The 25,814-nt window shown below is 57.3% G+C and overlaps 8 protein-coding genes across 8 annotated transcripts; 4 read left to right on the top strand and 4 right to left on the bottom strand.

The window, feature by feature from the left end:
* Nucleotides 1–387: 387 nt before the first annotated feature.
* On the top strand, nt 388–3,686 carry JN550_003767 (uncharacterized protein; the record flags this gene model as incomplete). Its single annotated transcript, XM_049315207.1, has 2 exons — nt 388–2,292; nt 2,343–3,686. 2 exons carry the CDS (start codon nt 388–390, stop codon nt 3,684–3,686), a joined length of 3,249 nt encoding a protein of 1,082 aa, XP_049174337.1.
* An 850-nt stretch (nt 3,687–4,536) lies between these two features.
* Nucleotides 4,537–5,651, top strand: JN550_003766 (uncharacterized protein; the record flags this gene model as incomplete). The annotated part of the gene is made up of 3 exons (XM_049315206.1): nt 4,537–4,613; nt 4,665–5,585; nt 5,645–5,651. The coding sequence occupies 3 exons, from the start codon at nt 4,537–4,539 to the stop codon at nt 5,649–5,651; spliced, it is 1,005 nt and encodes a 334-aa protein (XP_049174336.1).
* A 514-nt stretch (nt 5,652–6,165) lies between these two features.
* Nucleotides 6,166–9,613, bottom strand: JN550_003765 (uncharacterized protein; the record flags this gene model as incomplete). Its single annotated transcript, XM_049315205.1, has 2 exons — nt 6,166–8,925; nt 9,080–9,613. The coding sequence occupies 2 exons, from the start codon at nt 9,611–9,613 to the stop codon at nt 6,166–6,168; spliced, it is 3,294 nt and encodes a 1,097-aa protein (XP_049174335.1).
* A 1,897-nt stretch (nt 9,614–11,510) lies between these two features.
* JN550_003764 (uncharacterized protein) lies at nt 11,511–12,957 on the bottom strand (the record flags this gene model as incomplete). The annotated part of the gene is made up of 4 exons (XM_049315204.1): nt 11,511–11,833; nt 11,898–12,725; nt 12,793–12,862; nt 12,922–12,957. The coding sequence occupies 4 exons, from the start codon at nt 12,955–12,957 to the stop codon at nt 11,511–11,513; spliced, it is 1,257 nt and encodes a 418-aa protein (XP_049174334.1).
* A 2,228-nt stretch (nt 12,958–15,185) lies between these two features.
* On the top strand, nt 15,186–16,467 carry JN550_003763 (uncharacterized protein; the record flags this gene model as incomplete). The annotated part of the gene is made up of 2 exons (XM_049315203.1): nt 15,186–15,876; nt 15,941–16,467. 2 exons carry the CDS (start codon nt 15,186–15,188, stop codon nt 16,465–16,467), a joined length of 1,218 nt encoding a protein of 405 aa, XP_049174333.1.
* A 486-nt stretch (nt 16,468–16,953) lies between these two features.
* On the bottom strand, nt 16,954–18,621 carry JN550_003762 (uncharacterized protein; the record flags this gene model as incomplete). The annotated part of the gene is made up of 3 exons (XM_049315202.1): nt 16,954–17,326; nt 17,391–18,065; nt 18,119–18,621. The coding sequence occupies 3 exons, from the start codon at nt 18,619–18,621 to the stop codon at nt 16,954–16,956; spliced, it is 1,551 nt and encodes a 516-aa protein (XP_049174332.1).
* Nucleotides 18,622–21,494: 2,873 nt separating this feature from the next.
* On the top strand, nt 21,495–22,567 carry JN550_003761 (uncharacterized protein; the record flags this gene model as incomplete). Its single annotated transcript, XM_049315200.1, has 3 exons — nt 21,495–21,513; nt 21,574–22,015; nt 22,354–22,567. 3 exons carry the CDS (start codon nt 21,495–21,497, stop codon nt 22,565–22,567), a joined length of 675 nt encoding a protein of 224 aa, XP_049174331.1.
* Nucleotides 22,568–23,401: 834 nt separating this feature from the next.
* JN550_003760 (uncharacterized protein) lies at nt 23,402–24,718 on the bottom strand (the record flags this gene model as incomplete). The annotated part of the gene is made up of 1 exon (XM_049315199.1): nt 23,402–24,718. The coding sequence occupies one exon, from the start codon at nt 24,716–24,718 to the stop codon at nt 23,402–23,404; it is 1,317 nt and encodes a 438-aa protein (XP_049174330.1).
* Nucleotides 24,719–25,814: the final 1,096 nt, after the last annotated feature.

Raw genomic sequence — 25,814 nt, 5'->3', positions numbered from 1 at the left:
CCGACGCAGGTCCCCGCATAGTGGTGCGTTGCGCCGGCTTGGAGCTCTCTGGCTCCAGTCCAGGGCCGGGTAGCTCCAGAGAAGCTTCCCCCAGCTGACGCCCGTCTTCCCCATCCCTCCATCGCCTCCCCTCTTGGCTGTTGTTCTCGTGATCCTCCGCGGCCGTGCAACCCCAACTACCCATATCCGATTGCTTTATCGAAACAACTATATCTGGGCCCCCTCGAGTCCCTCTTCGCACTTACACTGCTTGACGACCGCCTCGAGCTGTTGAATGGCACGCTGACCGAGCTGTGATCTCTGTGTAGCGACCACAATCATTCGGTTCCGGCCGACGTCTTCCTGTCCCTCGTAAACCAAGTCGCCCACCTCGGCACCACCGCCAACATGGGTGGCGAGCGCGGCACACAGCCTAAGGGCGCTTCTGCTGCGGTCGCGACGTCCAACTATCCCGCCCAGGCTACCGGCCCCGTCGGCAAGCGGATAAGCAAGATCTACAAGGAGCGAATCACCCAGTTCTACTCCACCGGACAATGGGAGAAGCAGAACCTCCTGGCCATGATGTACGAGGGCAAGGCCTCGGGCGATCCTCACGTCCGCCTGTGGACCTGGAAAGCCCCTGGCTTGACTCGCCCGACCTTTAAGGAAGCCATGCAGGGCGAGTACGAGCCAACACAGGTTGGCGCGCCGTTCGGGCCCTCGTGGACAACCCACTGGTTCAGGATCAAGATCACGGTGCCCAAAGACCTGCTCGACAAGGAGCATCTGGAGTTCCAGTGGGACGCCAACAACGAGGGAATGGTCTGGACCGAGGACGGCAAGCCGCTGCAAGGTCTCACCGGCGGTGGTGAGCGCACCGAGTGGATCCTGCCCAAGGCATTCCGCGATGGCAAGGAGCACACATTCTACATCGAGATGGCCTGCAATGGCATGTTCGGCAACGCTAACGGCGACTCGATCCAGCCTCCCGACCCGAACAAGCAGTTCGTCTTGACCAAGGCTGAGATCTGCGCTGTCAACATGGACGCCCGCCAGCTCTGGATCGACACGTGGATCATCGGCGACGCCGCAAGGGAGTTCCCCGAGGACTCCTGGGAGCAGCACAAGGCCCTCAACGTCGCTACAAAGATCATTGACAACTACAGACTCGGCGACAAGGAGTCCATCAAGGAGTGCCGCAAGATTGCCGAAGAGTACATTGGCGCCAACGTCAATTCCTCCAAGGTTTACGACAGCGACACGGTGCCCCAGGTATTTGGCATTGGCCATTGCCATATCGACACCTGCTGGCTATGGCCGTGGGCAGAGACCAAGCGCAAGGTGGCGCGATCCTGGTCCAACCAGTGTGATCTGATGGAGCGCTACCCCGAGCTGAACTTTGCTTGCTCGCAGGCCCAGCAATACAAGTGGCTCAAGAAGTACTACCCTTACGTGTTCGACCGTGTCAAGACGAAAGTCAAGGAGGGCAAGTTCCACCCTATTGGCGGTAGCTGGGTTGAGCACGACACCAACATGCCGAGCGGTGAATCGCTTGTTCGTCAGTTCCTGTACGGACAACGGTTCTTCCAGAGTCATTTTGGAGAGCGATGCAGAACGTTTTGGCTTCCCGACACTTTTGGATATTCGAGCCAACTTCCGCAACTCTGCCGCTTGGCTGGCATGGATCGCTTCCTCACTCAGAAGCTCAGCTGGAACAACATCAACAACTTTCCCCATACCACATTCAACTGGGTCTCACTGGACGGCAGCCAGGTCATCTGCCACATGCCCCCGTCCGAGACGTATACTGCCGAAGCCCACTTTGGTGATGTGAACCGCAGTATATCTCAGCACAAGTCCATGGACCAGGACCACACTTCCTTGCTCGTCTTTGGCAAGGGTGATGGCGGCGGCGGTCCTACTTGGCAACACATTGAGAAGCTCCGCCGGTGCCGTGGTATCAGCGATGAGGTTGGTCGTCTGCCTCGTGTCCACATGGGCAGCACCGTCGACAAATTCTTCGATAAGCTCCAGGAAAAGGGCACGTCGCTGGTCACCTGGTATGGCGAGCTGTATTTTGAGCTTCACCGTGGCACCTACACCACACAGGCCAACAACAAGCTGAACAACCGGAAGATGGAGATCTTCATGAGAGACCTCGAGCTGCTTGCTACCATTGCATCGATAGAGCACAAGGATTACAAGTATCCTAAGGCAGAGTTTGATGAGATCTGGGAGGGCATCCTGCTATGTCAGTTCCACGACTGTCTCCCCGGCAGTTCGATTGAGATGTGCTACGATGATTCGGATGAGGTAAGGACACTGCCTGGGAATTTATTGACGCAATGCTAACCAATTTGCAGCTGTACGCCGATATTGCCGCCATCGGCCAACGTATTCTCAAGGACATCTACAAGCGCTACGGAATTTCCGAGGTGCAGCCGTCCTCAGTCACCGATGCGGCGGCTGTCAACACCATGCCTTGGCACCGTAAGGAAGTCGTCGACATCTCCGATACGCAGAGTGGCGTTGCCTGCGGCTCCGGTAACTTGCTGAGTGTCAAGCCCTTCAAGACTGGTGAGAAAAAGGCCGTCACGGTCAAGGAAGTTGGCAAGGGTGTTTTCGTCATGGAGAACGATCAGCTCACCGTCAAGGTTGAGGCGGGCTGCGTCACATCTCTCATCGACCGCAAGAGTGGACGTGAGGTCATTTCCAAGGGCGGAAAGGCTAACCAGTTTGTCTTGTTCGACGACAAGCCCCTGTACTGGCAAGCCTGGGATGTCGAGGTCTACCACCTTGACACTCGAAAGGAGCTTCCCTCGGGCGAGACCAAGATCTACGAGGACAAGGAGCACCGTGTCAGCGTCGTCACCGAGACCAAGATCAGCGAGGAGAGTTCGCTCAGGTCCATCCTGACCCTGCATGCTGCTTTTGACGGCCAGCAATCGTACGTCGAGTGCACTACAACTGTGGATTGGCACGAGACGATGAAGTTCCTCAAGGTTGAGTTCCCCGTCGACGTCATCAACAACGAGGCGAGCTACGAGACACAGTACGGCATAGTCAAGCGCCCAACGCACTACAACACGACCTGGGACATGGCCAAGTTCGAGGTCTGCTGTCACAAGTTTGCCGACCTCTCGGAGCATGGATTTGGAGTGTCCATCCTCAACGACAGCAAGTACGGATTCGCCACTTGCGGTAGCCTGATGCGACTGTCCCTTCTGCGTGCGCCCAAGGCCCCTGACGCCCATGCCGACATGGGAACGCACAAGATCCGATGGGCTATCCTGCCGCACGAGGGCGCTCTGGGTGCCACGACGGTGCGCACGGCATACAACTTCAACAACCCCATGAAGATCGCCACGGCAGGTGCTGACGTCCGCGCCGCCCTGGCCTCGCAGCCGGTGAAGCTGAGCGGTGACTCATCCCTCATCCTGGACTGCGTCAAGCGTGGCGAGGACGACGAGGACGTGTCGCAGGACGACAACATCCCCAAGCGCAAGGGCAAGAACGTGATCCTCCGCATCTACGACAGTCTGGGTGGTCACAGCCGCGGCACCGTCTCGACCATCTGGGACGTGAAGAAGGTGCACAAGACCAACGTGCTCGAGGACGATCTCGAGGAGGTGGAGGTCGCCAAGGACGGCAGCTTCCAGGTCAAGCTCCGGCCCTTCGAGGTTGCTACCTATAGACTGGAGCTGTGAGCAGTAGTGCTATGACCGTGGATGGTGGAAGTTCTGCATGCGTGGGTGGAGTGCGAGGTGCTGGGGTGGTATTTCCAGGACGGCGCGCATCGCGATCCGGCCGGGCGCATCGATGTGGGAATGACCAGCGGAGCATGAGGTGTCTTATGGATAGCATTTCTTCTCTTTCCCCGTAGACCGGACCAATCCCTACTTTTTTTTTTTTTTTGCAGATGGGTGCTGACAGTGCTGGTTGTTGCATGGTAGCATTTTGATGACTATGACGGTGATGAATGGGAGTTTGCAATTGACAAGCGATTTGATGAAGGACTCGTCTGACTATGCCATGCCTTGATCTGACCGTGTATGTATAAGTATTATGCTCTGCTACTTCCATACCGCGTCGTGACACACAATCATAGTGCCCTGTGCAGGAACTTGGTACCTATTTGATGAGAACCAACATGGATCAGGGGGGATAAAAGAGTGATAGAGACGGGTGCTTAGGTGTGTGTCCAGGAGGTCGTATCCATGGATTCTATGGGGAGTTAGTTCATGGCGTCGCTTTATCGATAATGGGCTCTTGGCCCCCTCCGTACCTGATCACCCGCTCCACTGGCCTCCAGGTGCGCAGCTTCTCTGCCCGCGCGACGAGTCGCACACACTCGCCCCACTTTTGAGGGCAAAAGTTCGGGCCGCACCAAAAATTGGCCAGCGACTGCCCAATTCGAAATTCGAACGCCGGCGCTGCTCACGAAAGTTTGCGAGAGAAACATCACCAACAATCCGCCTTTTCGCATATCACCCCCCGACCCCCAACGCGAAAAATTGCTGTTACCCTTAAAGTCCGTCTTCATAAAAATAAGAAGAAATGGTGGGTAACAAGTCTGAGTACTTCGGCAAGCTGAAGAGCCTGCTCGAGGAGTACAAGTCCGTCTTCATTGTCACGTAAGTTTTTTTTTACCCTCTGCCCCCGTCCCTCTCAGCCCGTAGTCCCAGGTCCCGACTTGGTCTCGAGTCGACGGGGGGACAAACACAACTCGCACATGGGCTCACGCGCGATCGCTCCAGCGTCGACAATGTCTCCTCGCAGCAGATGCACGAGGTCCGCCAGTCCCTCCGTGGCGAGGCCGTCGTCCTGATGGGCAAGAACACCATGGTCCGCCGTGCCCTCCGTGGCTTCATCGCCGACACCCCCGAGTACGAGCGCCTCCTGCCCCACGTCAAGGGCAACATCGGTTTCGTCTTCACCAACGGTGACCTGAAGGACATCCGTGACAAGATCCTGGCCAACAAGGTCGCCGCCCCCGCCCGTGCCGGTGCCCTGGCCCCCGCCGACGTCTGGATCCCCGCCGGAAACACCGGCATGGAGCCCGGCAAGACCTCTTTCTTCCAGGCCCTCGGTGTCCCCACCAAGATCGCCCGTGGTACCATTGAAATCACCACCGACCTGAAGCTCGTCGAGGCCAACAGCAAGGTCGGCCCCTCCGAGGCCACCCTGCTCAACATGCTGAACATCTCGCCCTTCACCTACGGTCTGGGCGTCGCTCAGGTCTACGACCAGGGCAACACCTTCCCTCCCCACGTCCTGGACATCGGCGAGGAGCAGCTGCTCAAGACCTTCTCCAGCGCCATCACCGCCATTGCCTCCATCTCGCTGGCCATCAACTTCCCCACCCTGCCCTCGGTCATCCACTCCGTCGTCAACGGCTACAAGAAGGTCCTGGCCGTCGCCATCGAGACCGAGATCACCTGGCCCGAGATTGAGGAGCTCAAGGACCGTATCGCCAACCCTGACGCCTACGCCTCCGCCGCTCCCGTCGCCGCCGCCGCCGGTGGTGCCGCTGAGGAGAAGCCCGCCGAGGAGAAGGCTGCCTCTGACGACGAGCAGTCCGACGACGACATGGGCTTCGGTCTCTTGTACGTTTACCCCTCTGCGTTTTTGCGTCCGATAAGAACATTACTGACCACCTCTCTAGTGACTAAATGCCCTCGCATGATCACGGCGCTTGCATGATTGGCGTGAACTTGGACTCCGGACGGGTTTATGCGATCTAGACTCATGACAAAGAATGAACCCGGTCCATAGGTCTTGGTTTAACAGATCAATGGAAACGAATTCGACAAGAAACAGTGCTCGATGCATTATGTGGTACTCGATATTGTACGTGTGTGTGTATGAGTGTGAATTGGATGCTATGAATGTGTGCTTGAAAGGGCAGATACATTGGCAGTCTCAAAAGGTTAGTCGACATTTCTCTTTCCCACCTTTACCCCGACAGATGTGTCGATGATTTGAATAAATGTCACAACGAGCTTTTTAACCCTGAATTCCATTGATGACCAACCATACAACACCTTATGAGCCACACACTAGCACTATATTACACTACACTATCACACATGTACACAGAGTTTGTGCTAACTCTCCCAAAGTCTACAGATATCAATCGTACAAGATCTTGCCACAACTTTTTGTCTCCTTTCCTGAATTGGGGTATCATGTTCCACCATGCCCTGCTGCTGCTGCTGCCAAACCCCTTGTCTCGTCATCCAACGGTGCGAGGGTCCCGTGATGATTATTGCCCTCTCCGCTTCCGGCAAGCACCTCCTTAGCCATCCTAATAGCCGCCTCGGGCAGACCCGCCAGCTTTGCAACCTTGAGCGCATGGCTCTGCCGGTTGACGCCACTTCGTAGCTTGTGAACGTAGACAAACCCGCCGTGCCCATCCTCTTCCACATCCGTACAGTAGCAGGCGACCTCGCCGCCCGGTTGGCCGATGTGCATACCGCGCTCCACGACCAGGTCGGCCAGGCTGTGGAAGTGCGTGGCGAATAGGGCGCGGCACCGGTTGACGTGGACGAGGTGCCACAGGGCGGCGAAGGCGACGGCGGTGCCGTCGTCGGGCGTGGTGCCGCGGCCGATCTCGTCCATGATGACGAAGGAGCGCGGGGTGGCGGCGCGCAGGATCAGGGCCGTCTCGAGCATCTCGACCATGAAGGTGCTCTGGTCGCCGGCCAGGTTGTCGGCCGACCCGACGCGGCTGAACAGGGCGTCGACGACGCCCAGCCGCGCGTGCGACGCCGGCACGTACGCCCCCGTCTGCGCCAGCACCGTGATCAGCGCGTTCTGCCGCAGGTACGTCGACTTGCCCGCCATGTTGGGCCCCGTGATCAGCCACAGCCGGCCCCGCCCCGGCGTCCCCACCAGGCAGTCGTTGGCGCTGAAGCTCCGCCCCGACGCCGACGCCCGCAGGCTGGGCTCGACCGTCGGGTGCCGGCCCGCGATGATGGTGTGGGCGTTGGCCGGGCCTGGGGCCGCGGAGGCGCGACTGCCACCGTCGGCGGCGCTGCTGGCGTCGTGGTGGTGGCGGTCGTCGTCGTCGACGAGCTCCGGCCGCACCAGGTCGTTCTCGACGGCCAGGCGCGCGAACGACGTCGTGATGTCGAGCTCGTCGAGGGCCGAGGCCGCGCGCCGCAGCTTGACCAGGTTGCGCACGACGGCGGCGCGCAGGTCGGCCAGGATGCGGGCCTCCTCGCCGGCGACGGCGAAGCGCGCCTGGTGCATGGCCTGGCCCAGCCGCGTCCACTCGGGCAGGTGGAAGGCCCGCGTGCTCTTGGACGACGAGACGGCCGGCCCGGCCGCCGCCGCCGCCGCCGCCGTCGCGCGCGCGTCCTTGCCCCGCACGTGGCAGATGTGGCCCAGGTTCGGCGTCCAGCGCAGCGTCAGCGAGGGCGCCGCGAGCCGCGCCCGCAGGTCCTCGGCCAGCGCCTGCTTCTGCTCCAGCAGCGCGCCCAGCTCGGCGTGCAGCGCCGTCAGCGTGGCGCTGGCGGCGGGCTTCATGATGAAGGTCTGGCTGTCGGCGTCGTAGTGGTCGCGGATCGAGGTGGGCTTGCCGGCGCTGGCGGCGCCCAGGTTGGCCTTCTTGATCTTGGTGGCCGTGTTCTTGGGCAGGATGGTCGCGGCCTCCTCGCTGGTGCCCTCGGCGCTCACGATCTCCGACGCCAGGGACAGCAGCTGGCCCGCCTCGCTGTCCTCGAGCTGGTGCTTCGCGAAGATGCCCTCCTCGTCGATCGAGGCCCGGATGCGGTCCGCCAGCTTGGAGGGCTCGTCCAGGGAGATGCGGGACAGGAGGTAGTCGAACGGGTTCGATCCGTCGGGCGAAGCGCCTGCAGGCGAGGCGGAGAGGAGCCGCACGATGTCCTCGGTGGCGCGGATCGTGTTGGCGAGGCCGACGAGGTCGTCGGGGTCCCCGCGGCCGAAGGCGAACTTCTGGACCAGGCGCTGCGAGTCGTGGCTGCGGCGCAGGAGCTGGACGATGTGGTCGCGCAGGTCGCGGTGGGCGATGAAGTAGGCGACCAGGTCCTGGCGGCGGGTGATGGTGGGCAGCGAGGTCGAGGGCGCGCTGAGCCACTCGTTGAGCAGGCGGGCGCCACTCTTGGTGACGGTGCGGCGGACGGCGTGCAGCAGGCTGCCCTTGAAGGCGCCGTCGCGCATCGTCTGCTTGATCTCGAGCGACCGCATGCTGTTCTTGTCGATCGTCAGCACCTGCAGGCTCTCGTGCCGCACCGGCGGCTGCAGCTTCATGCTGAGGCCCAGCAGCCGGTCCCGCACGTACTGCAGGAGCAGGCTCCCGGCCTGGACCTCGTCCGCGCTGAAGCTCTTGACCGTGTGCGGCGGGATCTCGGACTCCAGCATGGGCCTCCACTCCGTTGTGGAAAGCGGCGTCTCGTGTGGGGTGTATGTGATGAGGTGCTTGTCCTCGGCCAAGATGGAGAACAGCGTGTGATCCGCCTGTGACTGTAGAGTCTTGTCGACCACGATCTCCCTGGGGGCGACCCGGGACAAGGTAGATGACAGGGCCGCCAACGTCGTAGACTGGGTGTAGAACTGGCCTGTAGAGATGTCAAGCCACGCGAGACCGATAGGCGTAGCCGTCGGTAGTTGCACCTCGGCAGCTTCAGCTTCGAGGCCAGCGCTACGACGATCTGGCCCATCATCAGGGACGACGGTGCCTGGCGCGTTTTGCTTGAGATGGATAGCCATGATATAGTTGTTCGCATAGGGGTCGATGAAGTTCTCATCGATCAGCGTGCCGGGCGTGATGATGCGCGTGACCCGCCTGTCATGCATGAGCCCGTTGGACTTGACCTTGTCGGCCGCGTCGTTGGGGAACTCCTCCGCGATGGCGACGTAGCAGTTCAACTCCTGGACCAGCACCTTGAGGAAGCGGTCCAGCTGGAAGAACGGAAAGCCGGCCTATACATGATCATGATAGTCAGAACGACGAACAGTGCAACTTCGTTGTATAAAATCACCAATCGCATATCAAGCCACACAAATTCGTGACGAAAGCCATTTCTGGAAATGCAAAGTGAAACCACCATGTGAAGGGAAAATAAGGAGTAATTACCATGGGAACTGGACCGGCATTGGTCTTCTTGGAGGCGACCTTGAGGTTCAGCAGCGGGCCGTAGTCCTCGGCGTGCTCAAAGTACAGCTCGTAGAAGCCGCCGACGCGCGTCAGGAGCACGCAGTTCTCGAACTTGGCCATGTTGCGCCGCGCCTGCTGCAACACGGTCGGATAGGCAGGACCCTCATCCTCCTCTGCTGCCGCCGCCGGCCCTGCTCCATCGTCTTGCTGGCTCGGCGATGGTGGTGCGGGCGGCTTAATGGGGCCTTGTGGCAGGTCTGCCAGGTTGACCGTGGTCTTGGTCTTCTTGCCCCGGACCTGCTGCCGCGGCTGGAAGTGCCATCCATCCTGGCGGGAAAGGGGCCGGTGGTGGTGATGGTGGGAACGCAGCCCCGTCCGGTCCGTGTAACCGGTGGCCAACGGCCGCCTCAGACCTGGACTGCCCTGGGCACGCAGCAGCCCTGCAGCCGTAGATGGGCCGTCGGGCTTGATGAGGAAGTTCCGAGCTAGCCGCCGACACGAGGGACTGTGCATCGAGAAAAACAGGTTGCCGGCTGGCAGCGTCGACGCCGTGGGGTTTGCCGTAGACTGCTGGTTCGGGCAGCTCACTAGGGGTCACGAGTATTTGGAAGAGTCGACCGTAGCGTTTTAGGACCCTGGAAACTTTGTCCATCTCGACATCCACGTTCTGGCACTGTGACGCTGGGCGAAACTCTGCAGGTTTGGACAGTAAGGTATGGATGGAATGCAAGCACCGCACACTGTCCGACCAGGGGTCATCTAGTGTCCCACTTTTCTATTTGAAATTCTGGATATACGGTGTAACCTTAGCCTCCTGCATAGTGAACAAGCTTCTCGAAGCCCCCCGTCCGGTGATCTGTCATGGTGCGCGCGCGCGTGGGCCAGGGGACGACGCCTTTGGGATGAAACGATGGCACCCAATGGAAAACTACGAGCGGTCAGATTGTTTCATCGGCAAATCCTGCGCAAAACCCCCGTTTCTCAAGGCGCGACGCAGACAGTGCGTGCGACTTATGTTTCCCTGTAATTGCCGTCCCCTTGGAGCTGTCACCGACGCGTCGTGATGTTTCATCGAGAAAGTATGAGGTTGATTTCTCACCAATTTGTCAGTCGCTGATAAACCCGCGAGATCGTTTAACCGCCATACGGACACAGTGACGAGAACTAGACTCCAGCTTGCCCGTGGGTGACAGCTCGTGCCCGCGGATCGATAGTCCGTACTTAATCCTGCAATGATCTCCCACCACGGCGCTTGGCGTGCCGCCGGGCCTTCAGCTTGCCTCAGCTAGTTAGAGGTTCTCAAGGTCCTCAACCCCCCTCCCTCCGTCTCACCTGGGATATAGAAAACGCTTATATATATATTCGCAACCTGTCATCGCTTGGGAAACAGCAGCCTCGGCTACCGTTCACCTGCTTTCACAGCCGCCGTCTCGTCACATCTCATGAGCCTTGGCGTCCCCCGTGGTTCTGCCCTGACACTTCGCCGTGCGAGAAAGACTCTCCAGGCGAGAGCTTGAAAGTGTGGGCACATACCACGACACTCCAGACATGCCATCCACCTCTGCAGCGCCAGTGTCGTCTTACACGTTGGAGTTTGTTGCCTCGACCCCCCAGATTCGGCTCGAGGACACAGTGCATCCCAGAAGGCTGCGGCCGGTAGAACTGCAGTACAAGACGCTCTTGGCTTACATGATGTCGGCCTACCGCAGCCATGATCAGGCAGTGATGACATACTGCACAGACAGTAGCACAGGGGCCGGGGACGAAGAAAGTCGAGTGTGTTCTTGAAAGGAAACGGCAGGGTCTGCACACAGAGCCCGGATTGAAACATCTCAGCTATAGGAGGCACGTGCATGGAGGTGTATTTGCCGAAGTCGATGCACTGCAAACCTAGATATATCAGGTCCGGATGCTTCACGACGCGGAGGTTTACCTACAACAGTATGGCGATGCTCCGGTAGACATGCTGGGGCAGTTTACTATCATGTGGATGCGCTCAAGCGGATGCAAAATCAAGTGTAGTTAATTGCAGCAAGTATCTTCCGGTACCTCTATCCCCTGAACGCCAGCTTGCAAAGCACTACCTGAATAAACGATGTGACGCTCTAGAGGTTCTGGTAGAAACATTGCCGACGCAGATCACCAATCGAGTCGTGTCTCGACTTCATCATCATCATACCTCCTTCCCGATAGCCCTCGACGCCGCTCAGAAGCGGCTGTCCCGCCATGTTCCTCCAAGCCGATATGCAGGTGGGCAGGTCTTGATTCATTAAACATCGCGCCATAAATGCTGTCGTAGTGGCTATGCAAGCAGGAACCGGTCCATCAGGTCACCGCAGTAGCCTGATCAAGTACGTAAATCGCAGGAGTCGTCTCAAGAATGCTCAGTATTGGAGTTGTCGTTACTCTTCTACTGGGAGGCGCACTGCACGCGCTCTCCGTGCGGGTGGCCATCCTCGTCGTCCTCATCCATACCGCCAGCGCCACCGCCGAAGGCTCTGGCCTGCTGCTGGTTGTCCATGTCCTCAAGGTCCGCCGGCTCGCTCATAGCCTCGTTCGGGGGGACAGCCTGAAGAGATGGAGCAGGCAGGATCTTGCGCAGCGACTCAAAGGCCTCCTCGTTGTCGGTCCAGCCCTTCTCAGGGAACTTGACGGAGAACTGGATGTACATGTTTCCACAGTCGTGGTGTCTCGGCGACGGCATACCCTGGCCGCGGATCATCTTGACAGCCTCTGGTCGCTTGTTAGTGCCCGTGCTTTTTCTATTAATAGTTGGGGACGAGATGTCAAGGCTTACCATTTGCGATGGCCTCACCGGGCAGAATGTCAACGCTCAGCCACCTGTCGTCGAGGTGCTCAATGTAAATGGTGCCACCAGCCAAGGCTGTGACCAGCTCGATCTCGCAACGGTACAGCAGGTCGTCCTCCTTGCGTGTGAAACGGGGGTGAGGCTTCTGTTCGATCTCGAAAACGACGTCGCCGGCTTGAACACCGGGCGACTGGTCACCCTCGCCACGGAACTCAACCTTGGTGCCACTGCGCACACCACGGTCAACGTGGACGTGGAGGACCTTGCGGTCGACAATGGTCTTCTTGCCGTTGCAGCCCTTGCAGCGGTCCTTCTCCTTGATGATCTCGCCCTCTCCGTTACAGTCAGGGCAGACAGTCTGGAAGCGCTGAATCATGGGACCCATCTGTCGCATCATGGTCTTCATACCGTGGCCGTCGCAGCCAGGGCAGCGTCGGACGGCGCCCTCCTTGCCTCCGCGACCCTCGCACTTGGGGCAGATGATGGAGCGCTGCAGGGCAAGCTTGGAGGTCTTACCCCGGTAGACATCCTCGAGGGAAACCTTGTGGGTGTGGTGAATGGTTCGGGCCTTGGGAGGGCCGCGCTGGCCGCCCATGCCACCGAACATGCCTCCGAGACCGCCGCCGAAGGAGCCGCCGCCGAAGAACTGAGCGAACAGGTCCTCGGCAGCCATACCACCGCCACCGGCACCTCCCTCCAGGCCAGCCTCGCCATACTGGTCGTAGATCTGGCGCTTCTGGGCATCCGACAGGATTTCATAAGCATGTGAGACCTCCTTGAACTTCTCCTCGGCGGCAGGGTTGTGGGCGTTCTTGTCTGTTCAGTCTTGTGGTCAGCCAGGTGCCCGGAGATGAGAGCAGCAGTAATCGGGATCATCTCATACCAGGGTGGTACTTCAGGGCGTTGACCTTGTAAGCCTTCTTCAACTGGGCCTCAGTTGCGTCGGGCGAGATCTAGCATGGACTGTTAGCGCCATGTGTAGCTACGCCGACAGCGCAAGTGTGATACATACACCCAGGGTATCGTAGTACTTGGTTTCCTTGACCATCTTGTCAGGTGTTGCGGGCGTCTAGCGAGTTTGTCGCGGGAACGAGTGGTGACGGAGAGAGGACGGAGATTAGAGTGGTTCGGCTGGGACAGGAAAACAAGGCCGGCTAAGGGGGGCGAGACGAGGACGAAGATCCTTCGAGGCAGACGCAGTCAGCAAATGGTAGTACAGACAACGAAGTGCAGAAGTGAAGCAGAAACAGTTGCGCGGCAAAAGGTGAGGCTTCGAGGCCGAGATAGGGATCTCGAAAAATAGGTAGCCAGGGCTATCGAAGTGCCCCACCGATGCGCGAATCAGGGCGCCGCCCAGTGCCCCTCGGTGGGAGATTTGTCGGGCTACATGAGTAGCCACCGGCAACCCACCGTGGCGGCTTTTGAGATCCCAGGATCCCATCCCCGGATACCAACCAAGGAAAGTAACAGCTGGAGGCCGAGGAGCCCCCCGGAGAGCACACGTACCTGGGCGACTCGAATACGGATCGAAGCCGGAGTGGGCGAACCCGAGCGTGGAGAGTCGACGGCGATGCGACGGGTATCTAGCTAGGGATGGGTATGCAACGGCAGGCAGTCGGACCAGACGAGAAACAAGGACGAGGGGCGCCTTTCGCGATGTGGTTTCTAGTACGAGTCCCGGAACTGTGGGATCGCGGACGACAGCTTCTGGGCGGATGGAAGGGAGGAGCAGAACCCAGGTGGGAAGAAAGACTGGCGGGCGGGAAGGAATAAGGGCACTGACGGCTGTTCTTGTCTTGCCTTCAGATAATTGCTGAGCAATGCAACCAGATCTACTTATTCGCTCCGCCGGCGCTGGTCTTCCCTCGCCATCCATACGCAACCGGCCCCAGAGAAGGCTGAAAAATTCATGCGCCACGCCTCCCAATAGAAACCGATGGAATCGTGGCTTCACCCCCAGGTAGCCGTGCCGTACTCTTGGCAACGACCTCGGGCGGGAAACCGGCCGGCCATGAGCCGCAAGAGTACCTCTACGCTACTTGGTGCCTCGGGATTCCACGCCCACTTGGGCTGGGGACTGGCGACCTAACCACAGATCCCAAGGGTCCGGGCCAGGGTCAGCGGAAAGCCGAAAGGCTGTTTGGCGCAGTTGCAGGCGAACAGACCAAGAAAACAGCCGGGCCATGATTTTAGTTCGGGACGCCTTGCATTGGATGCCAGCCAAGTCTTGCCGTCCGTTATTATCAAAGTCCCTACTGTACCTAGGCAGATAGGTCGGGGCGCCTCGGCATTTCCTATACCGTGTTGCGACTCTGCCCAGCAACCCTACTTTGTCATCGTTGTAAGAGCAGAACGATCGGTCTTGTCTACGTCCACCTAGATCCGTGGAATTGCAATCACTCCAAAGTTGTGCGACGCTGAGCGCATCGCTTGGGGGGCTTTGCGCTGCGCTGGCCACCGACTCTTTCGCTGCCCTGCGGCAACGAGCGCCTTGCGAGAACAAGGAGCCGCCTGGTTCGCCTGTGCCGATAATAGGTATGCGGATTGCCGCATGAGACTACGGATGCACATAGGCACACGGGATTTGGGTTCGCGCCATCGGAGTATGGCGAATCAGTCAGGGCGTGGGATGAGGACATACGTACTGATAGCCTTATCGCTCGGTCTTAGCTGCACTAGAGTACACAACTGCCAGGACAACCAGTGTGGCTGATAACAACACGACCACCAGTAGCCCTGCCTTGCCCGCCTATATTTGCAGATAATGGCCGACACGGAGAAAGCGCAAGGAGCCGGGTACGGCCCCTCAAATGATTATAGTGACGTGGTTCTGGAAGCAAGGGTCGCTGGTTTCAAGCTATCTACATGTAGGTAGGCATGTACAGATACCACTAACCAACCAACCAACCAACTAACTGACTTGGCTACAGTGTGGCGCAGCAAGCTTGCTTGCTTCCAATTGACTGCGCATCAGCTTACGAGTTGGAGTACAACCTTGAAGCCAGCTGGTCCATCAGCCTGCAGCTTCTAGATATCCAATTGACTGTTTCACTGTTTCGTTTCACAGGTCCCCTGGCCCTTCGGAGGACGATACATATCCGTTACTTGGCCATTGCCCGCCCCAGCAACGTCGTTCTGCCCATCTAGCATCACAACCGCAAGCACAAGCACCTGGTATCCAGACCCCCCAAGCTCCGTCGGCGCCGAACAGCTCCAGCAACCACGACGTTGACGTAGCTCCTCGCCGCTGCGGCCCCCCGACAGATCTCGCCCACCATGGCACAGCTCCTCCAGGACCTCATATACTCCTTCGGGAGCTGTCTGAACTGCTTCCCGGGCTCGCCCAGCCTCAAGATCAACAGCCGCTCGTTCAAGATCCTGCGCCTGCTGGGCGAGGGCGGTTTCAGCTACGTCTACCTGGTGCAGGACACGGCGACGGCCGAGCTGCTGGCCCTCAAGAAGATCCGCTGCCCCTTTGGCGCCGAGTCCGTCCAGCAGGCCATGCGCGAGGTCGAGGCCTACAAGACCTTTGCCCACTGCCCCGGCATCATCCACAGCGTCGACTACGCCATCGCCTCGGAGCGCAGCGACCCCGGCACCAAGACCGTCTACGTCCTGCTGCCCTACTACCGCCGCGGCAACCTGCAGGACATCATCAACGCCAACCTCGTCAACCACACCCGCTTCCCCGAGAAGCGCCTCATGGTCCTGTTCCTCGGCGTCTGCCGCGCCCTCCGCGACATGCACCAGTACCAGGCCCCGCCTGGCGGCGAGCGCATGGAGGCCGGCAACGCCAAGGCCGGCGAGGAGGACGTCGGAGGGCCAAAGGGGAAGAACAGGAGAAACAAGGCCGTGTCGGCGGCCGATGCCGATGACGAGACGGAGCAGGCCAGACCGCTCATGGTGGACGAGCAGGTGGCCGCGCCCGGAGAGCGGAGGTCGTATTCCCACCGGGATATCAAGCCAGGTTTGTACCACGGTTTAAAACACTTCAATTGCCTCGGACCAAATGCTTACAAGAAAATCTACAGGAAACATCATGATCGAGGACAACGGCTCGGAACCCATTCTCATGGACCTGGGCTCCATTGCGACATCACCAATACCAATCACATCGCGGTCGCAGGCTATAGCCATGCAGGACGTGGCCGCAGAGCACAGCACGATGCCGTATCGGGCGCCGGAGCTGTTCGAGGTGAACACGGGCGCCGTCATCGACACCAAGGTCGACATCTGGTCGTTAGGCTGCACATTATACGCCTGCCTGGTCGGCAAGTCGCCCTTTGAGATGCGCAGCGACGAGACCGGCGGCAGCTTGAGCATGTGTGTGCTCGGCGGCGACTGGAGGTTCCCCGACGAGGGCCCCAAGGGCCAGAAGAAGGGCAAGGGCCCGGCCGCCGCCGCGGGAGCTGGTGCATCGGACGAGGCCATCAGCGACTCGATAAAGGAGGTCGTGAGGAAATGCCTCACGGTAGAACCGGACCACAGGCCGGACATTGACGAGCTGATAGCCATGGTGGAGCAGGTCGTCGACGAGCTGCCAGAAGACAGCGTATGAGATATGTTTTAGTCTAGATGAGCATCTTCTGGGATTTCGGTGACCAGGATAGGGATACTGTATCATAGTCTGGCTTTTTGTGTATAAGCAGCGTTACGAAATTATACCTGGCCGTAAGGATGGGCCGCATCAACCAAAGTAAGACTCTTGGGAAACTCTTGGCCGGCTTTTCGGAGCAATGGTAGACTGAAAAAACATACCATGCCTGAACACAAGGTGCAATGACCTTTGTTGGATTACCTCGTTGATTTTTTCTTCCCCCGACCTTTGCACCTGGTATTGATAGGCCCATCACTGACGATTGCCTCTCCTTATCTGATAAATTTTTTTTTTTTTTTTTTTGTCTAGTTCACCTGAACACCAATTGCCCTTAAATCCACTTCCACTATGCGGCATAGACTTTTCCGTTGCATCCAAACCTCCGGTACTACGTAGTCGCGTGCGACCAGCGACTGCCACCGATCCCACGATCCACGGCTCTTCCCATCACGCCGGAGTCGAAGCCGCCTCGGACTCCTGGGCGGGGGTCTCCGCGTCGTCGTCGCCGAACCCGAAGTCCGTCTTCCGCAGGTTCTCCACCGTGTAGAGAATCCTGTCCAGATCGGCCCGCGCGGCCTCCAGCCCCTTGACGTCCGTCTCCTGGAACGTGACGTCGGTGCTCTGCGACCAGCTGTTCTCGTGCGGTGTGAAGACGAGGAGCCGTGCAGCGGCGTCGGCGCCGTCCACGCCGACTACCAGCCTGCCGGCCGCTCCCTGTTCCGGGACAATCGCCATGTCCAGGGGGTTTCCGGCCAGCTGGAGGATCTGTGCGAAGTGCACTCCCACGTCAGTGGTTGTGAAAACGAAAATGGCAGGGACCCTGGAACGTGTATTAGCAAAGTGGAAGGCCAGTCAGCTACATTATCTACAGGGACGAGCCTCACCGTTCACAAGTAGCGAATATGTACTGGTTTGTCGAGATGAGTCGGGACACGGCGAGCTTGTCGGCGCCCGGCACGACCTGCTGGACGTGCCCCAGCAGATCAACCTTGGCCTTCAGGGTGCCCGTCTTCCAATCCCACACATGCAGCTCGTTGTCGCCTCCTCCGGACACGAGGACATCGGGCTGGGGCAACGAGAGCGCGTTGATGAAGGCCGTGTGGCCCAGGCAGAAGCTCTCGATAACATAGGCTTGCGGGATCCCGCGAGAGACACGGATGTGCTCGTCACGGTCGCCGGTCAAGATGTAGGGCTTGCCGTTGGACGACGTGACGGCGATGGACGTGAGCATGGAGACGTGGCCGATGAGCAGCTCGTGCTCGAACGTCGGCGCGTCCCTTGGTTTCGAACCGCCGTTTTCCCCCTGGGACTCCCTCTGGCGTTTCTGGTCCTCCAGCGCCTTCAGGTTGCGCTTGGAGTGTACCGTCAGAGGGTTGGCGCCCTTGGACACGAGACGCGGCGGCGCCTTTGAGGACGCGGGTGTGCTGGCGCCGGCTTCGGTCTCGCCATCGGCAGATGGCACGAGCGGCAAGGAGTAGACGTCTCCGAACTTGTCGGCAACTAGGAGGACCGTGTCGTCTGACGTTAACGCAATATCACAAGGGCGCTTGGGCATAGACCTGACACAATGTTAGAATGAGGATACGCTGCATTGGGTGCGATTGAGACTCACCGCTGGCTCAGCTCCTTTAGTTGACCCTTGCCGTCGTGCTCGAATACCCAAATAGTCTTGTCTGTGCCCGTAATCGCAACGAGGTACCCGCCATTGGCAGTTGCCTTCAGAAGATTCACGTACGGCTGTTCCTGAACATTGTATTGGGGGTGCTTGGGTTTTGCCTTTTGGGATCTGTTGCGACGGCCATTGCTCTTTGCATCGTCCGCCGTGGATGTAGCTGACTCCTCCGTGGGTGCAGTGCCCGCCGCTTCCACACCCCCCTCAGCGTCCACCTTGCGCTTTTTGGGGGGAGGCGAGGAAGCTCCGCTCTCCTCGCCAGCCTTGCCGGCTGCCTCCTCTGCGGCCCCTTCGACGGAGCTGGTCTTGCGTTGCGTCGCTGGGTGTTCCCAGGAAGAGAGCAGTGACCCGTCAGCACCGAAAGTGAAGAGGACAGTGCCTCGCGCGGCGCAAATGATGCCAGTCTGCCCGAGGGCAGTGACACACTGATACGGCAACGACATGGTGGGTGTTGAAATGCTCCCCGGTCCGACTTATAACCTTGAGATGAGCTGGGTGTGAAATTTTTGATTTTGCACACAGCTTGTCCCGCTCAATGAGTGAAAACACACGCACTCAGATATGAGAGCTCACGAGTTTGTGGTAAATCAATATGCATGAACATACAATCCCGCGTCAATGTGCTTGTTTGCTCGGTCTCACCGTGCGTAGACAATTCCTTCGAATTCATTCATGAGAATTTCATCCTGATCACCACCCACCAGCACTGAAGTGGGGCACATTTTGCTGGCGGAGCGATTATTGCATTGTGGATAAGAATAACTGGATAGTAGCATAATCTTATCCGGCGAGAGCATGACTTGGAGACCACAGCGGCTAGCTTCATGAATATGGCTTGTGAACCTCATTCTAGGTCGGCTGCTCTCTTGCTTCCCCAGGTGGACTGCCAGCGGCCATCTTACCTATCACTACTGAATGTGTCAGTGGCCGCCGGGGCGGGCAAGACCGCATGGCAGGGCCTTTCTGCCAAGTCCCAGCTCAAGACGATTGATCTACCTTCACTCGGTGCCCCATGATGGCTCTAAAGTTAGCAACATCGAATCCAAGTCTAGGTCGGTAAGTTGTGAGTTGTTGGACTTGGCAATAACAACGTCCTATATCAACTTTAATAACTCAGACGTATATCCACGCTGAATGTTGCTCAGAATGCACTACTACGGGTAGTTCGGCTGGTTCGTATTTCTCCAGCGGGTGCTGACGAAGGGAGGGACCACGCAGCGCGCTTATGCACGGTCCCAAGACTTGCATATCTATCCCGGGCCGCGATCTACGTGCACAGGGCTGGATTCCGCTAAGGTGAGTATGGCTACTCCGAAACCATGCTATTGGACGGGCTTAGTTTGGTATACAAATAACAAGCCAATGAGTAGCGAGAACCTGTCACGGGATAGTCCATATGTAGGTACGTCGGCGACCAACGCTCGCTGTGCCCCGGTGGACTACACACGATAGCGGGGTACTCTGTAACGCTGCTCCATGTGGCTGAAAAGTTTCGTTCTTCACCCTATAGCCTTTGTGACTCCCCTGAACCCGTTCAGAATCACTAGGAAGCTTGTCACAATTATTCAAGATTTCTGGCGGTTCAAGGCCAACATCCTGACAAGGGACAGTCGTCTACTTTATCTCTAGCGTCTTCATAAACCTCACACACCCATCCCCTTAAGAGCATGAGGAGTTGCGATCGCGGAAAGCCCATGAAATAGTTGTTGCAGATTGCTGACCCCAAAGCACCAATCAAGTCATAGCAGGCGTTTTGCAATCCCTAGGTGTGCCAACTATTGTAGGGTATGATTGGTCCATAGTCAGTGAGGCTCAAGCCGAATCAGTTGTCAGCAGCCATTGATAGTAATCATACACATTAACGGATTACATAGTACTCACTCGGCTGCTGCTGATGAAGCACCTTGCAGGCCTGGGGGCCATTCCTAGGAGCGGCAGGGACCGGGCAGCTGGATGCGCGGGCTCACAATCAGCGAGAGGCCTGCACCCATTCAGCTGAGGGCCATTAGGCTATCCCACCCTTGGCAACACCCCACGCCGGCATCATAGCCTACGTTAAAGCTCTTACCTCGTGCATGGAGTTGCCGACTGTCTCTGTCTGAGGTGAGATTCACCAAAACCCTCTGTTACCTCATCGCAACGAAATACAAGCCATGTGTTTCGCCGGGGTTGCAGTGCAGTGCAATGCACCTATTGATGGGCAGCGGTTCACGTGCGGCCAAGCTCCAGGGGCCTGGTATTTGGTTTATCGCCGAACAACGTGGGGCGAACAGCCCTACTGCGTATAGTCGCGTGGCATGAAGCCGGTTCTTCATCGACTTGGCAGCATTTTGCACATTTGTAGCGACCCAAGCTCCATGTGGCACCTCCGACCGGCCGTGTCGAACAGTCGAAGCAGCCTGATACACGCGCGTGTAGAGTAACTCGTGATCTTGATCGTTCTCCCTTTGCTCGAGTCCACCTCGTCCTATGTTTGAAGAACGTCGCTACTTTACTATCCGAACTATTTCACTTGTGACTGACAGCTGCAGAACCACAGGGAAATATTTCACCCAGCTCTCAGTTAAGTTGGTAAGGCGGATGCTTGGTCGCGGCGCGGAGCTGCGGACGTTTGCGGGGACCCTGCATGAGCACCAGCGACTGGGAGGACAAGCCCAGTGCTGGCGTCAGCAGTATACAAGCTTAAAAGAGCCGGGGCTGGCAGGGGTATCGCAGCTGAGTGTGGAACCTCCGCGCCCCTAGCCTTGAGCTTGACCGCTGCCAAAGGATCAATCTATTTTTGCCTGGGGTCGGGATTTTATAGCTACAATATGACTAACCAGCTCGCTACGTCTGCGCCAATAGGAGTGAGCGTTTTTCTGCAAGGCCGTTCGGTACTTTCGCCCACTGGTCCTCCGACCCTGGAACCTTCGATACTCTGGACCTGCGCGGGCCTAACCCTCCCGTTGTAGAAGTCGAGGTATCGTGGCGGTACCGAGGTGTTGAAACTTTTACTTAAAGAGTACGCGGTTCTTCTTCACAACGTTGACGCACCCTTGATAGGCCGGGCCAAGTTACACAGCCAAAAAGAGAAAGTCCGAAGAACGATTCTTCTCACTACGCTATTCAACACCATATCAACAGCTCGAGCCCATATCAGAGTTACTATCACTGGCTTCATTGAAAGCCGTTACAATTACTGAGCTCACTTCTACGGCTATATGAGAGGGCTCGCGCAAACGCTGGCGTTATGGACAGATTACACGACAGTGGGAGAACAACATACGGAAAGGCCCCAAAATCCAGGAACTCAGAAGCACGCAAAGAGCAGAACAGAATGGCGTCACGAGCCTATAGTAGGCCAATCTGCCATCCCCCTTAGTGCCATCGCGACGCATGCTGACGCCAAACTATAGGAGAGAAGCGGAAACAGAAACTGGCATTGCTGGACCAGATCTTGAAGACGGAAAACGAAGAAGCATCAACATCACCGTCCGAATCAGACGATTACAAGGATACCTTGTCAATTCCATCCTCTAGCAGAGACACATCGCAAAGCCCTGTTCCCGTACATCAAAATCTGGTGGCCACTACGGCATGGCCGTCCTCAAGCCAGACATTAGCGTCCACGGCAAGCTTCGCCAGCGAACCGTTCGAGAACTTGTGGATGCATGACTACGATCGCAATAACAATCTTTTCGATAACAGTCACCAGTTCATGACTCCGTTTCAGCCAAGTAATGGTACAGTAGCGGGGACTTCAGATCGGTTCCCACCGTCCCTGGCTTCAGTATCATCCTTGCCCACGATGCCATCAATATCCATGGATCCCATGCTCGCAGTACCGCATACTGAACCGTACTTGAATCCAAGACCGCATTATAGGAGAACGCAAGGGATACCTGAAAACATCACTCCATCATACAATACATCCTTTTTCAATTCGACCCATGATTCGCCCGTAGCAGCAACGTTAGAAAGTTTCTCCAAGTTAAATACCGCCCAGCAGAATCAGGTCCTTGATATTATACGTAGAAGACGGGAGGTACAGCAACACCTAGGCACGGAGCATGTTTGGCAGATGCAGGTTGACTACCCAGCCACGCCGCCAGCAGGTGAGTGAATCATAAGTCCCAGGGCCACGGGGATTGGTACATGTGACTTGTATCGGGAACCCGAGCTAACCCTTATGCCAGACAACTTCTTGAGCAGCAATATCCATCATCACGCAAGCAGCAGGGACGGTTCGAGATCACCTGTACCACCACGACTTTGTTGAAGGTCCTCTACTACAACTTGAAACTTCGAGATGGAACCAGAGTAGCCGGAGCAAAGAACATGCACATGAGCCAAGTGTCAGGGAGCTCAGAGCCCGAGGTGAATACCCTAGATTACTCTACGCCCAACTAGAAAGATAGAAGGATTGGCCGTGAGTTAGCTACGAGAATTTACGAAACCAGGATACCCACGAGGCGGGAGAAGATGGAACAGAGGGACTGTTCGGGTCCGGCTCTCCACAGGGCATGTAACTAGTATTATGAAGTTTAACTGCAGATCTAGAGGCGCCCGGTGCCGGTTGGCAAAGCGGCCATGGACCAACCCTCGAGGAATGAGCAGGCCTCTCCCAACCCACAATGAATAAAGCATTCTCCCGTGTCCCAACAGAGTTCTTATTCCCACACAGCAATGCGGTTTGGCGTCATCCCGAATCAAAAAGAGGGGGTTGTCCTCCCTTGGCGCCGGGATAGAGTGTTTATGTCAGCTCGACAGGGTATGGAATCCATCTTTAGCCCCATGCGTCATCCTGGTAACAGTGATGGTACGACTAGTCGGCTAGTGACTATATTAAGGTACGGGTTAAGAAGGCCTGGCCTAGTCGTAGTGCTTCAAAGAAGCAGGCTGTGACTGTTTATGCGCCAGTTGTCTTGTTCCAGTCAATGATCGACCCAGCCAATCTTGGAGCTAGGAATCACAACATATTCGCCGTGCGGAGTCGACTGTCATATCTTCATTTACCGCATTTGGACTTGTCGTCTGATTTCCACATACACCGAACTTGCTCAAGAAATTTTTTTGAGGTATCACAAATGAATTCGCCTAACGTAGGCTCTACTCGCCATTCTGTGGCGCTATAGTTATGTTACAAAGAGTGTAGATCCGTCACAATTTACTTGTCATCCGTGTCCTAAATCAGACTTGCATGCGCCATACTGACACATACACAGTAAAGACCCCAAATTAACATCAAAATCTGCCTCTTTCCCGGTCGCATTCCTCGAGAAATCGATATACGCCTTCGAGGCCCTCGAACTCGCCCGAACAGTGCTCACCCGAACTGATCGGTGGGGACATGCTCTCGTAGCCTTCCAGCTCGGGAGATTGCAGCCAAGGGTTCTCTTCCACTTCGCTGAAATCCTCGAATAATTCGTCCTCCGCTGGAAAGCTCCCTAGAGATCTGAGAGAGCCCCCAGGCGATGTCACCGTCTCTGCGCCACCGGCATCGGGTGCGAAGGGGAACTTGAGGGCCATCGAAACCCCTGTCTCGACACTGAAGTCGGCATCCTCCCTGACGATGCCCTGTGTAAGTCCAAGGTCATCTAAAAGAGTGTCGACTGTATCCGCGTCCACTCCTGGAAACCGAACGCGTATGATGTGCCCTTTTTCGAGTTCTATGGGAAGATCGCCAAGCGCTGATAGCTTCTTGATATCGGACAAGGTAGTTGTAAGATCCTTCAGAGCCCGAGCAAAATCGACGGAGAGGACATCGAGGAACCCCTCGGTGTTGAGGCTAGTGACGTCCACAGACTGTACCTTGGCGCCAGTAGCAGTGAAAGGGAATGCACCAGCGAGAGGGCTGAGAGCAGTGACTGTGGGGTTGAGGGCGAAGTCAACGTATGACCCTGGGGTGCGTCGAGGTGCAGCTGCCATCTTGCGTTGTGTCTCATCTTGAAGAGCAGAGACGGCACGGTACCGCTTCTCGCCGGAGGGACTCAGCCCGTCAAACTGTGCCTTCTGGCCAGAAATCCAAAAGGCCCGGACGGCGGTAGACACGTTCTGTACCACCTGGGCTTGGGTAGCCGGGGCATGTGAGAAGTATCGGGCCCCGCCGATCCGCCCCGAGCCGAGACCGTATCCGCCGGCAGTGCGCGGCAACGCTCCACCGGTGAGATTTGGTCGGAGGGTGCTGGCAAAGGGGGCGCGGCCAGTGAGCTGGGCCACAGCCCGGCCGGTCTGGGTGTTCAGGAACTTGGTTCGGTCGACCTTGGGCAAGGCATCAATACGCCCGGTGCTCATGAACCGGCGCACCGCGGCGTCGATGTTCTTATACGTCGATGTTGAGTGCCATCGTCGGCTCTTTTGCTGCCGCAGCAAAGCAGATGGGTGAATGGGTTGTCTTGGGCGAGCAGATCTGACAAGAACGGGCTCCAAAGAGGCATTCGCTGGCTGAAGAGCTGCTGCCAACTTCTTCCGAACCAGCTTGGTAGCCTTATAAGCGGCGGTACGGGCCAGCCGCTGTAGAGCGGCCGGAGCCCATACGCCGCCAAGACCGGCGACCACCATCGAGAATAACGTGTTCGCAAGAACTTGCGAACAAAATACTGATGGGAGAGATGATCTAGGAAAAGGGCAGAGGAGATACGCGGGCAATGACGGGTGTTTATGCATGAACTACCTGCCTGCCAGAGGGAGCCTGTGGCGGTGCCAAGTTCGCCACTGCCACTGATAGCGGGGCCGCGGGTAGCGCTGGTTTAGCCACATCTGGTGGCCCGAGCTTGCAGTCAGGTGGAGCTCGGACCTTGGGAGACGATCCACACAACGCCGCGAATTTTTCCGTCTCTGTTCCAATTTTCGGCCTTCAAAACAAAATTCATATTCCTCCTCCTTCCTTTCCCGTGCCTTGCAACCTCATCTTTCACGCACCCAAGACGCGGGCTTCCAGCCTCTGCTGCCTTCACTAACCCCCTCCCATAGCCTCTCCCGCTGCCGAGGGACTTGTGCTGGGAGCTGCACTGGTACGTTGTTGCTTTCCCTGCCATCACCTATTTGCTGTGATTAAAAAACTTTTTTTTTGAACAATCCAACTCTTACAAAACCATGGGGATTCTCTAAGACTCTAGAATTACCCTGAGCAAACACGTTACTTCACATTGCTAGCCTGTCCAGTCTATGGCTGTACGCTGACCCGAAGCAGTTTCCTAGGGTTTTCTTGCTGTTCATATCCCCGATCGTTGTCGCCAAACGCGCTTCGGTCCTTGGTAGCTTCCCACAAACAATCTAAAAGGTTAGTGGACTTTTATTTCTTGTAGCCCGACACACCAACGCCTTGCGCCTTGTTGCGCGGGCACATTGAGGGGTGATGAAGACAACCGACAAATCTAGGGAATTCCTCATGCCGAATATACTATGTGGATTGTTTAGTTTCAGCCTTGTCTGACCTCAACCATCAAATCACCATTTTGACGGAGATATCTAGTCTTGCAGTATGCTAACTTGGTCTCGTCTTCAGGTACATTCCCACCCTCACCATCTCCACGATTCCACATGAGGAAAGATTGAACGAACGGGCGGACATATCGAATATCCGTGGCCTCCTTTCCATTCAAGCAAGGCGTACAAACCTTGTGGGGGGAGAACCATGGTGACTTCTTGTTGAGAC

This window comes from Neoarthrinium moseri, assembly GCF_022829205.1.
Source record: "Neoarthrinium moseri strain CBS 164.80 chromosome Unknown scaffold9_Wmoseri_CBS_16480, whole genome shotgun sequence".
NCBI classification, from domain to species: Eukaryota; Fungi; Ascomycota; class Sordariomycetes; order Amphisphaeriales; family Apiosporaceae; genus Neoarthrinium; species Neoarthrinium moseri.
The sequence above is the reverse complement of the archived record's forward strand: the minus strand, read 5'-3'. Positions and strand labels throughout refer to the sequence as shown.